Below are 13542 nucleotides of genomic sequence, written 5' to 3'. Positions count from 1 at the left end.
TGTGGAATGCCTACCATCTATTCTGTTTTTATTTTTTGACACCCTGGGGTGGAATCAAGGGCTAAGTATCCTAGTTAGCATGAATTATCAACTCGACACAGCCTAGAGTCATCTGAGGGGAAAGCCTGGACTGAAGACTTGTCTAGATCAGAGTGGCCTGCAGGCATGTCTATAGGCAATTGCCTTGATTATTAATTGATACAGGAGGACTCAGCCCACTGTGGCTGGCACCATCCCTAGGCAGGGAGTTCTGGGCTATAAAACAAAGCTAATTAAACAGAAGCTCTTGAGTGAGCCAGAGAGCAATCCAGAAAACAGCTTCCTGATATGGCTTTCACCTTGAATTCCTGCCCTGATTTCCTTCAGTGGTGAGCTGTGACCTGGAAGTGTAAGCCAAATAAACCCTTTCCTTCCCAAGCTGCACGTGATCAGAGTGTCACTGCGACTGCGTGAAACTAAAACACTAGACAAATGTTTTGCCATTGAGCTACAACCCCAGTCTTGGTTCTTTATATTTCTTTCTGTCACCTGGAGTATTAAAAAAAATAAACAAAAACCTTTATTAAAAAAAATGGCTCTGTTTCTTTAGAGAATCAGTTATTTCTTTTTCTCATGTGCACTGTTCTTTATGAAACATCATGTGCATGTATCTTATTTGTGCATTATTGCTTTTTCATCTGTCACTTTGAAGGGAGAGATCGCTATGGGTCCAGTGTGCCAGCCAAGAAGGCAGGTGGTGCTAATTCCCCTAAGAGACATTAGAATTCATGCCTGGCATGCCTGGGATCATATGCTGGCAGCCAGCACAGAGTGTGTTCTGGATAATTCAACCACTCAGGGTGGCTTGGCTGGCTTATCATACTTGGATAATTTGAAGTAGTTTGTGTTTCTTTCTCTAGAGGCAATCCATGGAAACAAAATCACCAGAGCATACTGTTGCTCTTAAAGCCACATGTACCATATTTATATATTAAAGCCACACTAACACCAACCAGGCTGTCTACCTCTTTTCCTTCAGAATAATGTTCTGGCTCTTTCAGCCATTTCCTGACCCAGTGTAAACTTAAGACTGAAAAGCGATGCCTGCTGGGTGTGCTTATCTGTGCGGTTCCTTTGGGTGGATTCTCTCAGTGTGCAGCTACATGGGCTTTCTCCGTTTAAAGTTTAACTCACTGTTGCTCTTTTAAAAAGAAACCTTCTGGAAGCTGCTGAACCTAAGGCCAATGTTCCTGGCAAGATCTGTGAACACAAGCCTTGCTTCCAGTGCCTTCTGCCTCTTCCAGGCCAGCTGTCTGCTTGCTGGCTGACCACTGTGGAGAACAGCTCTGTCCTATGGCAGATCTGAGAGAGTAGCAGGGGCTCTGGGCTGCAGGCACAGCCAGGTATTTTGTCTGGTCCAGCATCCTTGCAGGAAGACAAGCTCCACTGAGCAGGGAAGCTGGTTCCTCAGAACCTCCTCTTGGCAGCCCTGCTGCTGGGTAGCCAACGGCTAGAAATGAGGTTCACAGCATACCTTCACCTTTGTCATGCAAGTTAAGACTAACAGAGTTTCTTACTGGCCAAATAAGAGGATTACAGCTATATGAGTATTAGGCAAAGAATCAATGTCCAATAGCAAGAAGGTCCCTACTTTCCATAGGTCCCAGACCCCTGCAGGGAGGGCACACCTATAAAGGACCATCATCTGTGCCCCCCTGATGCTGAACTATATAGCCCTCTATTCATCTAGAGCTACCTGTCCCAACTGTACTTGTATGCAAGAAACTCTCTTCTGAATGTTACCACAGTTGGCAAATGGTCATACTAGGCTCGTTTCTTGTTTCCTAACTAATTTCTATCCTAAGTTTCTACCACTGATATTCCTGAAGCAGTGAGGTCACTTTCCCACTTCAGACCATGAGCTCTTTAAGCATGGCTATGTGCATCTAAGCTTTCCTCTATTTTGTAAGTCTAGGAGGTCCTGCCTACCAGGCTTCACAGTAAACAACCTACTCTTGTTGTTGTTGTGTGTAAGATCTAGGCATATACTTGTATTAGTGTGTGAAGGGGTGTGTATGTGTGTATGTGTGTGTATGAAAGTGCACACATGGATGTGTGTGTATGTGGGCACACGTGTTAGTATAGAGGCCAAAGAGGTTCCACTGAACCTGGAACCTGACAATTCTGTAGATCAGCAGGCCAATGAGCTTCAGTGATCCACTGTTCCTTATCACTGGAATTACCATGACTGACATCCACTGCTGAATCTGTGTTTTACATGAGTTCTGGGGGTCCTACCTGAGGCCTTCACACTTGTGGTGCAGGAGCATTATCCACTGACCTGTCTCCCCAGTGCCACTCCCTCTGCTCTTTTAAGTACAGATAGAATAGCGGTTTGTTTCTAACTCCCTGCTTGCAAGTGCTACCTAGAAGCATGGCCCAGACAGGTCCACAGTCTAGAGTATCACATTAGGCTGGAATCTTGACTCATTTGTACTGTTTCCAAGCCTCTCCTCTGCTCTGGAGACTGTAAAGACAAAGCAACTTTGGTTTTTCTTTTTTTTTCTCCAGCTAGTTCTGTATGTATGAATGTAACCAGGGTTGCCAAATGGTCATACTAAGTCCTTCTCTGGATTCCCTGAGTTTCTACCATTGATCTTCCTGAATTCTATATCCATCTGCCATGACTTGTAGGAAGGCGTCTTTAAGGGTATTGGGTCTTCCCAGGTAAACACACAAACCCTCCCTTAGCAGAGGCTTCCAGGCCCTTCCCTCTCCTTTCTTCTAGAATGGAACACAGATATTATGCCCAGAGCTGAAGCAGCTGGTCAGATAAACATGAGATTGAAAACCTCAAAAAGGCCTAGCAGTAGGCGAGGTCAAGGTGCCATGGATAGCTGGGCCAGGCCTGGATGGAACCTTAAGATTCTTGTTTTGGAGAAAAAAAGAACTCCCAATCTGCGAAGCTAGCTTTAATACGTTTTTCTATTTCCATTCCTAATAGATATAATTTCTCTCTGAGACCTTGAAGGGAAAAGACCGTCTTATTTATACTTACACTCTTGATGCCTGGCATGGTGCCTGGCACTGGGAAAATGCTACTCCGCTTTTTTAGTTAAACTGAAAATTGTTACTTTCCTCAAAATGTTCCAGCAGTTTCTGTTATACTGAGAGCGGATTCAGTGATCTCCTAGTCTCAGGGCCCTGCTGATCTCTTCCCCTGTTATACCTACCCACCATGCAACTCCAGCACGGTGGGCTTTGCTCCTGGATTGGGTCATTGCTACTCTCCCCCAGTTGGAAAGATCTCCTTCTGCCCTCCAGGAAAGACTTTCCTCTCTGCCTTCTGTCCCTGTATCCTCTGTGGTCTGGGCTAGTGGCATCCACCAGCTGTTTGACTGTGGCCCCTGAAGCCATGGTAGAGCCTCAATCTGTTCTTTATGCTGTTCCTGCACAACATGATCAAAATCCTGGTCGGAGGGGTCTCTCTCTAATGCTACTGTTTAAGTGTAGCTGGGCCAGGGTCAGAAGGGCAGTGGAAGAGCAATGGCTGGGGAGACAAACACTGGGGAGCTGTGTGGGCCTCCGGGTGCTCCTCTGGAAGACAGGACTGACAGACACTGGTCTGGAGCCTGGCATGCTGCAGATGCCTGATAGAGGGAATAGAGGGGCAGAGCCACGTGCCTAAGCCTTTGTCGCCTTTTCTTTTCTTTCTGAACTGTCCCATCAGATCATAAGAGGGAAAACTCTGGCCCTACCCTGGAGATGGAGAGGAAGCTGGAACTTTATGGGGTGAACCCCATGATCCCTGCATTGATACCAGGTGGAACTGCAAGGAGGGAGACATGTCCTACACCTTACTGTGTACAAACTCTCAGGCCTTGGTGGGGCTCTTGGGCACCAGGAAAGAGCACCCACTCTTTCCAAAGAGTAGTCTCTGTATCCAAAGGAAAGGTTAATCTGCCACCTTACTCTTGCTAAATATGCCAGGAAGGACCTATTCTCCAGCCTGGCTACACCCAGAGTGGGGTTGGGGGCTTGGCTAGGTTCATCCAGGTGCCCAGCTGCCCGTCTTGGAGTTTTCCAAAGAGATTACTCTTGCTCAGCTTTAGTCTGAACTTGGCAACAGGTCTCTCTGGGCACACCCAATACTTCAGCAGGGTGGAGTCAGGTGGTCCTGACCTTCTGTCTGTGCTCTCAGGAGCTGCATCCATTTCATACCCTGCCACCCATGACCTTCAGGAGCAGGACGTATAGCCTGCAGTGTTTAAGGGGCACACTGCCTAGGTAAAACTGACAATGCTCCATCCCACTTCTGGACAGCTACTGTTCTACGTGGTTTATACACATTAACTCTCTTAACCCACCCAGGGAGACAGTGCCCCTAATCACCATTCCACAGGAGATCAGAGAAAGACAGCGTTGAAACAGGGCTACAAGCTGAGCAGCTAATAAGCATACAAGTAGCCCTGTGCCTGAGTCCAGCTCCTAGCTATGACTCAAAATGGTATGATCAATGAAACTCGTGGGATGTCAAGAATCCAGTTGAATAATCAAGCTGAACGGCCCAACTGCAACATGAGGTCGATGCTGGAAAACAAGCGACATCATATAACAAAACAAAAGTGGTGTCCTCGGAGGGATGCAGATGATGGCACGTTGATAAAAACAAATGCAGGCTGTCAGGAGCAGTTGGAAAACAAAAGGCTTGAAGTGGAAACAATAACAAGGTTTCTAGGATGCACAGAGAGAGGGGATGGAGATGGGGAGAGAGGGATGGTGATTGAGAGGGGTTTGTGACCACTGGAAACAGAACGGAGACTCTTTTAATGGTAGAAGAAAAACAGAGCCAATTAAATTAGATCAGCTAAGGATGGGAGAGTCAAAACCTGAAGAGCTCAGCAGAGAAGCATAGCTTTTGTTCGAAGGAAAGCAGGCTATACGAGATGTAAGAGAAATGTAGAGCTTGGAGCCTTTTCATATCATAAGCATCTGGGAAGATGAGCAAAACAGAGAGCTCACAAAAGTCAAAAGGGTACAAATGCAGAAGAAATAAAATAGGAGAGGCCAGGACAATGGTTCAGTAGGTAAGGTATTTGCTTCAGGACTGTGAGGACCCAAATTCAGGTCCCCGGAACCCACAGAAAAAGCCTTACACTGCAGTGTACTCCTGTAACACCATGCTGGGGAGGCAGAGCAAGGTCCCCGGGCCTGGATGGACAGCCAGGCTAGCTCTGTAGGTGGGCTCAGCTTCAGATATAGTGAGAGAGCTCCTTTCAGAGATTTCAGTGAAGAACAACCACGGAAGATACCCAGTGCTGATATCTGGCCTCTACGTGCAGTGCACACATGTGCACGAGCACACACACACACACACACACACACACACACATATACACATACACACACATACACACACACACATACACACACATACACACACACATATATACACACATACACACACACACATACACACACATACACACACATACACACACATACACACACATACACACACATATACACACACACATACACACATATACACACATACACACACATACACACACATACACACACATACATACACACATATATACACACATACACACACATATACACACACACATACAAACACACACACATACACGCACACACACATACATGCACGCACATTCCAAATTCAGGTCATGCAAATTATATAAGCACTTACTGACTTTAACAAAATTATTAAATTTTTCCTGAATTTTAAGTTGAATAAGGAAGTGTTTAGAAGTGATCCCAGATAATATCTGCTGCGTACAAAAGAGAAATCCTTTTACCCCCAAACTTCTGGAAGCAGTAATCAATCAAGAGTAGAGGAGGGGCAGAGAGATGCTGTGTGGACAGCCAGCCCTCCCACAGGCCACCAAGGGTGCAGAAAGCTGATGTGGCATCTGGAGGGAAATTCAAGGTCATGTGTGAACATGTGCCTTCAAAGAATGTATTTCAAAGAAATAGTTGGATATATGTTCAAAGATTCATGTACACGTGTTCATTGGAATGAAAATCTGAAACTATTCACTTTATCCACAGGGGAGAGGTTCTGTCAACTATGGCTCAGCACACAATGGGCTTCTCTGCAGCCTTCAGCCAGGGGAGTGATTTCTTAATATTAACATAATAAGATCATGCCAGTGGTTAAGTGCTATAACAGAAAAGCACGTTGCTAAGGCAGGCAACGAGGTGGACTTGTTTAAGAATCTGCACCCGCTGGATTTGCTTTGTGTGTGTGGCTACACAAGATGCCTAAAGGAATTAAAAGTGAAAGGGGGCCAGGGGTTACTTTTAGTAGAGTGTATGGAGGAGTAAAACATCACACAGTGAGATGTGAGGACTCTGGACTTATCCTTTGTGACGTTTGCTACTGTGGCATTTTGAATTTTTTTTAAAAAATGGCTATCTGCTTTTTGTTAAAAATAAAATATGGGCACATAGGTGCCATAGTATGTGTGTGTGTTGGGGTACGGGGGCAGAGTGCAGATAGTTTATGGTTCTCTCCTTCTACCGTGTGGATCCCAGAATCAAAGTCAGGTCATCAGACCGAGCCATCCTGCTGGCCTCCTATTTTTTTTAATAGAAAAAAAAACTATAACAATATTCAAGTAGGAAAAAAAAGGCCTACATGGGACTCAACCACAAAGGGTCCCTTTGGATCAGTCAGTTATTAGTTCCTTTCACTTAGCGGCTGGTTATTCAAGCGCGGATGAAATGGAGGGGTGAGGCGTGAGAGGGAAAAGGAGAGGGTCAGAGAGAGGAGAGAGGAAGAGAGAAAGAATGAGGGAGATGGGGAAGAAAAGAGGGAAGGAGAAAGGACCAAGGGAGGAGGGAAGAGAGGAGAGGGAATGGGGAGATAGGTGCACACATCTGTGCAACGTGTACAAATGCAGAAGGATGGTGGAGCTGGGTGGGGACTCCATGTGTGGAGTGTCCTGTCCCTCAGTTTCACTCTCAGCATCTCTCAGTGTGGCTGGAAGACCTCCCTACTTAGCAGTGGTCCCTATGGAGGTAACTACGGCTGTGAGAAGGTTGCCTGAGTGAGGGCTGGTGGTATCTTTATATTCTTTGTAAGTTTTTATTTACTTGTTCTGTATGTGTACGTATGTGCCATGCCATGTTTGTGGAGGTCAGGAAGTAACTCGGAATGTTGGGGATATACAATGTGGAAGCCTGTCTCTGTGTACTCAGTTGTTAATTCTGTACCGGCAGAGAGTTAAATGGTGTCAGGATCTTGCTCTTGTTATTTCTATGGCGCATCACGGGTCTCAAATATTTTGTAAATGTTTGTTCCTCCTTACCTGCCTAAGGAAATCTAGAATTGTATCCGATAGCCTGTAATAAAGATCTGATGGCCAATATCTGGGCAGGAAGTGAAAGATGGAACTTCTGGGCAGAGAGAGGGATGCTGGGAGATTTGGCCAGCAGATCCAGAGGTGAACATATGGGGCCAGAGCAGAGCAGAGAGGTAGAGATGACCATGAGGTGGGACATAGTGACTTAAGTTTAGAAAGTCAAGACTGCCCAGCAAAAGGCCTAAACTTTAAAATACTGAAAAGCCTCTGTGTCATTAACTATATCATTGGTGGATCCGAGGTGGTCCTAGTATGGGGAAGTCAGTTTTCTCTTTCCACCATGTGAAGCCTGGCAGTTGAACATGGGATGTCAGACTTGACAACAAGTGCCCTTACCCACTGAACCATCTTGCATGTCCAACTATCTTCATATTCTATGTCCCTTTGCTCATGTGCACACACATACACAGAGTCTTGAGTGTGTCATGCACATACAGCCCATTGCATGCCACCCTATTTCTTGCACAGTTCTGGAGAGGGCGTCTACTGTGTTGGCTTTGACCTGAGCCTCCTGCATCCCCTCTGGTTCCTGGCTGGCTTTTCTCGGCAGTGAACTTGTCCTCCCTCTGCTCCCAGCCCCACTCTTCTTTCTTAGGTTTTTCCCTGTCACCCTTGAATCTGCTGCCTGTGAACATCTCCTGCCTCTTTCTGCCCCTATTCCAAAGCTGTAATTCCTAAGGAAGAGCTGGAAGAACCCTTGTGGATGCCAATGTGGGCTATGCTTTCTCTTTGGACAGTGCTGGTCAAAATACTTAGAGCCTAAGCATTGGAATCTCTCCAACGGACTTTTGAAATGTTTCAGCCAAATAGTGATTTTCAGAGGAAAGAAAAAGACAGAAGAGATAAAGTCCCAACCATCCTCCAATAGTGGCACGTGCTGGTTATTGCTGTCCCAATCTTTCTGTGTGTTTTAGGTATTGTTTCTTGCAGTGTCAAACTGGGGAATGAGAAATCATCATTTTTTCGTATTTACTGAGAATGAAGTGAGTTGGCAGGAGCACTTAAACGTCCTCTGAGTTTGGTCCCTTCTTCCTCATCTCAGTTGCAGCTGCTTAGTACAGGTCTTCTCACCCAGAAAACCCTGGAGACAAACTCCTTCAAGGACTCCCCAACACAGCCTGTCCCTTCTGCCCACTAAACTGCCAGATACCCAAACTAGGCACACAGTCTAAGGCCCTCTGCTGTGGTAGCCCTTGCTCTGCCAGCCCCTTAATCATGGGACTTCATCTCGGCCGAGAATCACTCCCAACTCCCATTCCTTTCAGTGTGTGGGGGGAATGGATATGGGAAAAATACCTTGCCTTGCTGGGAAGCTACTTCTCTGCCTCTGGCCTTCCTCTTTGGCTACCTGGCAACTTTCTCACCGTCTTTCAGGGCTCAGGATGACTTTCTGCGCCTCCTGATCTGCCTTCACACTCCCTTTCCCCTCAACCTTGTTTTGTGCCTGCCTGCAGGATTCCTTTTTGAACAAGAACAGAGACTCTACATAGTAACAGAGTTGTCACACAAGGGAATGAATGAATGAATGAAAGAAAGAAAGAAAGAAAGAAAGAAAGATGCTCCATTCAGGAAGGTCAGGAGAACTGATTTGCATATGCATGCCATAAGGCCATTCATTCTCCAGCATTCACAGCTTGGTCATTATTTGCCAAGGCTCCACTATAGAGTCACAAACCACACAACTCCCTGTACATCCCAATCCTTCCCGCTCAGTCATTCATCGGAGCCTCCTGGCTGTGAGTGTGCACATAGGGGGTCATCAGCAACTTAGCTTTCCCAGGCTGTCATCGCAGACAAGTGGTGAGAAACAACACGGAGGTGTCAGCTGAAGTCCTGGTGGCCCTGAAGGCTGGAATGAAGTGCTCAGCTGTCACTCTGACATGTCAAAGGCGCTCATCAGGGGTCAGAGAGTCTGGTGAGTGCCAGGAAGGTCATTCCGGCAGCACTATGACTTTAGGACATCCTAAGTTCCCGTGTGAGTCACTGGCATGCCATGGGATATAGTTCAAAAACGTGGACAGGGTGAGCACTGTCTTTCCTTAATTCTAAGTGAATGGTGCATACTAGGGACTATGAATGTTTATATCTTATTCAGTAACACATTCACATCTCCTACTGAAAACCCTGCTAGTCACAACCCTTTCATGGTTCCCTCTTTACCTCTAATCCTCCTGTGAGCTCTCTATACTGCCAATAACCTTGGTGAACCAACTCTGCTCAAGACTTCCCATGACTTTTCTTATTTATTGGCATTTAAGGTTCTTCATAACCAGGCCACTCTAGTCCCATCTGGCTCTTATCCATATGCAGCTCCTATTCCAGCCCACCTACTCTCTCAACCAGCCCACCTTTGAGACCTCTGAGCATACTGTCACTCCAGCCTGCTCTTTGCCTGCTGCCTTCTTTGAACTATACAGCTCAAGGCTCACCCTGGCCAGCACTGTGTTATAATGTGAAGATCTGGAAAGATCTGGGGCATTCTCCAGTTTCTGTAGCCTGCAGAGCTTAGGCACACGGCACTGTCTTGTGATTTCTTAGCTTCCCCACGGACAAACAGACGACAATCAGTAGAGTTGTTGGGAAGGGGTCACTAGAAAGACCGCACACCTGTCAGTGGGAGATGCTCCTTTGTTCTCTGATGGCCTGCAACTCTAAGGAGTTCCTGACTCAGAGGCTGATTCGGGAAGGGAGCTGTTTTGGGAGGAAAATATACTAATGCCAGTCACTGCTGGCTTTTGTTACTTAATTCCCCACAGCCCTGAAATATAAAATATGAACACTTCTCATTTTACAGATGAGGAAGCAGAGAGGAAAACAAAAGCAACATGCCTAACTCACACAGCTCAAGCAGTCCCTTGATGACTGGTACCGTCGCCGGGATCCAAACCTGGGCTGTGTAGCTTCAAGCCTTGGACCCTGAGGCTCTGTGGTAGAAATGTCCCAGCAGTGAGTTGTGTGGCCTTAGATGCAGCCCCCAGGAGGCTGAGGCTGAGTCCCACATGCCTAGTCCAAATTTAGGGCCACTGTGGCCACTGTTGATCCCATAGTTCTCTAGCAGAGGCAGGAGTGTCCCAACAACAGCTAGAGGTCTGTCAATGACGCTGGTGACAGCGTCAAGTGACAAGTGGCAAGTGTTTCTTTGTTGGCTCTGGACACTTACCCAATGGTGCATCCGGCGTCTGCCTCGATGGTCCAGATGCAGTTGAGATTGTGTTCATAGGGAGCCGGGTACCCAGGCGACAGCACCTGCCCTGACACTTCTCCTCTCACTGTCCCTCCACACTCAGCTGAAAGAAATTGCAACAGTATCATGGGGTGGCCTGAGCATCCAGCAGTCACTGAATGATCCCCAGGTCCCTCTAGCTCATTGCAGGTGGTTAAATAGAACATGCAAAAAGCTCTTCAGGTGAGATTAGTAGGCAGAACCAGAAACACGTTCTTAATACTCAATAATAAATGACACACTACCCAATTAAAAGCTAGGCAAAATATTTTAGTAGACATGTATCCAAAGACGATCTATGAATGGCCAGTATGAACGTGAGGAGATACGTGCCATAATTTGGAATTGTTATGACGCTGTGAATCAAAACCACAGTCACCTCATTCCCACCAGGATGGTTATGACTGACAGGCGAGTGTTGGTAATAAAATGTCTAGTGTGGGTGAGGCTGTAGGGGAACGAGGGCCTTCATATTGCTGGTAGAAAAATGTACAATGATGTAGCCATTTGGGGAAGCAAGCTGGTAGGTAGTTTCTTAAATTTGTTAAATATAAGTCACCATATGATATAGTAACTCTTCTCTCAGAAGATGTGAGAACATATGTTCACATCAAAGCTTGAATATAAATGTTCTTAGCAGTGTTATTCTTAGTAGTCAACAAGTGAAGCTAACCCAGTGTCCATTTTGTGGTATCTCTCTAACAGAATATTAGTCATCCATAAAAAAGAATGTACGGACATGCGATTTGGAAAAGATAATGCTAAGTAGAAGAAACCAGACACAAAAGAATACACACAGACACACAGACACACAGACACACACACACAGACACACACACACAGACACACACACAGACACACACAGAGACACACACACACACACACACACACTACCCAGAATAAAAGAAATGGAAGAATGGAAGGTGTACTGTGTTTACCAAGGCTCAGGTGAGTGAATATGAGCAACCGCTAATGGGCAGAGTAGACTTTTTTTTTTTTTTTTTTTGGGAGGAAAACTGTTCAAAACTGAGGGGAAATGATAATACAGGCCCAGGGATGAACAAAAACAACTGAATCGTGTACTTTCAGTGGGTTAATAGACTTGTAAATGAAATAGCCCCCAAGGGGAGGACTAGTTGCCTACTCTATGACCAAATTCCTTGGAGCTTCTGGAGGCAGAGCAAGAAGGAGTTTGTACCTGGTGGTGAAGCAAGGGGACCTGCAATAGCTGCCAGGAAGCACACAGCTGACTAAACTCAGTCTTTCTCTAGGTCAGGGCCAGCGGAGGAGACACCACCAAACATCTGCCCATCCTGAGCAAGCACTGGGGCTTGGGAGGAAGAGGTCAGGTTCTCCCAGGTGCAGGATGGAGAGTTAGGAAGGGAGGGTGTGGATTCAAATGCACCTTGAAGGAGGAGCCAGACCTGAAAATATTGGATGGTGGCTGGGGCAGCTGAGAAGGACAGGAGGAAGAGACCTTGCAATCAGAGAGAAGAGGAGAGGTATGGATGTACAGTGGTGGACGACAGGGTTAGGGATCTGGGCAGAAAACAACGATGTATACCAGGCTGCTGTGAGCACACACTGCTGCTGGAAAAAGTGCCGTGTGTACACATGTGAATGAACTCTCTTGACAAAGGGGAGGGAGCAGGCTGCAGGAGAAGCTCAGAGGGACCCAGAGGATTGAACCTCAAGGTAAGGAAACCAGTGGAGAGGCCTGGGCTCTGCATCAGAGTAAGGCTCTTAACCCATAAGCCAATGGCTCCCTCAGCCGCAGCCTCCTCTAGTCAGGTCTACTTCCAAGACTCCCTAAATCTGAGACATTTCCCATGTTGCCCCTATTTTGTCTTCCATGCTAGAGTTTCAGCTTGGGACCTCTCCACCTCTCAGCTGGGACAGTGCTATCTGAGGGTCCTCACAAGAGAAGACTGTGCCATACTTTTGGAGCAAAATCCGTACCCTCTGTTTGTCTTTCCTTTGGCCTCCCTGACTCTAGAAGGAGCCCTGGTCCTTCCAAGAATGATTAACTAATTCCATAGCCCAGACAGCCTCTGCTTGGGCCAACAATATGATAAACACCGTCCCTAAGCCACCATTGTGACACCTTCCCCTGCCCAGGTAAAGTGGATACTATAGTCTTTTGTGTCTCCAGCCCAGTGTGGACGAAGTGAGTATATCGCAGGTGCATTAGAATAGCGTCCGTCTCCCCTGCCAGACCAGGCTCTTGGCTGCAGAGACCTTGTCATTGACCGCACATCGAGTGTGTGGTAAAGTGCTGGGCACACAACAGAAGTTTAATAAGTATTTACCGAGTGAATGGATACATGGCTCAGTGAGTAGAAGATTATTGCCTCCTAGGAAAATTACTGTTTCTGAACCAAGGAAGCATGAGGGAAAGCGAAGAGATTTGAGGCTGAGCTGTTTAGCAAAGGGAGCAAGTGGTTAAGCAAGGAGCTAACCGCTGGAGAGGATGGGTCCAAAGTATCAGAGGGGAGACTGACCTTCACCCGTCACTATGGCTGACGAAGCAAGCATCACTCTGACCCTGAGGCTCACCTGGGACCCCTAAGGAAGGGATGAGGGAGAGACCTATTTCCAGTAAGTGTTCAGGAGACTAGCCCCTTTGTTCTAGCCTCCCTGTTGGGCCTCCATTCTGTGCTGCTGCTGCTGCTGGGGTGGGTAGTTCCAGCTTGCTTGAAAGGCAAGAGGTAAATGAGCCTGTGGAGGAGTGAGGGTGAGCACCAATCTGCTTGGGAGCTGGAAGCTGGGAGAGTGGGAGGCCGTGAGCCATGACCTTGGCTTCCACCTTCGAGGGTGGGTGTTTGGAGACAGGAGCCCTGGGGAGAGCTTCACAGGGACCTAGCCTTTTCCTTCCCCTTGGGGTTACTTTATTCAAGGGGTAGCAGGAGGGCAGGAGGGCTGGAGCATACCAGCCTGCAGCATTCA

General features: G+C 46.9%; 1 protein-coding gene across 1 annotated transcript in view; it reads right to left on the bottom strand.

Moving 5' to 3' along the window:
* Window positions 1-13542, bottom strand: part of Csmd2 (CUB and Sushi multiple domains 2) — a 583606-nt gene that overhangs the window by 135105 nt on the left and 434959 nt on the right. The window contains exon 25 of the mRNA XM_028759696.1: window positions 10534-10660. Coding sequence (XP_028615529.1) covers window positions 10534-10660 — 127 coding nt within the window. The remainder of the gene's footprint in view (window positions 1-10533; window positions 10661-13542) is intronic.

Source organism: Grammomys surdaster, unplaced genomic scaffold, assembly GCF_004785775.1.
Source record: "Grammomys surdaster isolate TR1022 unplaced genomic scaffold, NIH_TR_1.0 126313, whole genome shotgun sequence".
NCBI lineage: Eukaryota > Metazoa > Chordata > Mammalia > Rodentia > Muridae > Grammomys > Grammomys surdaster.
This window is presented reverse-complemented; position numbering and strand designations above follow the sequence as displayed.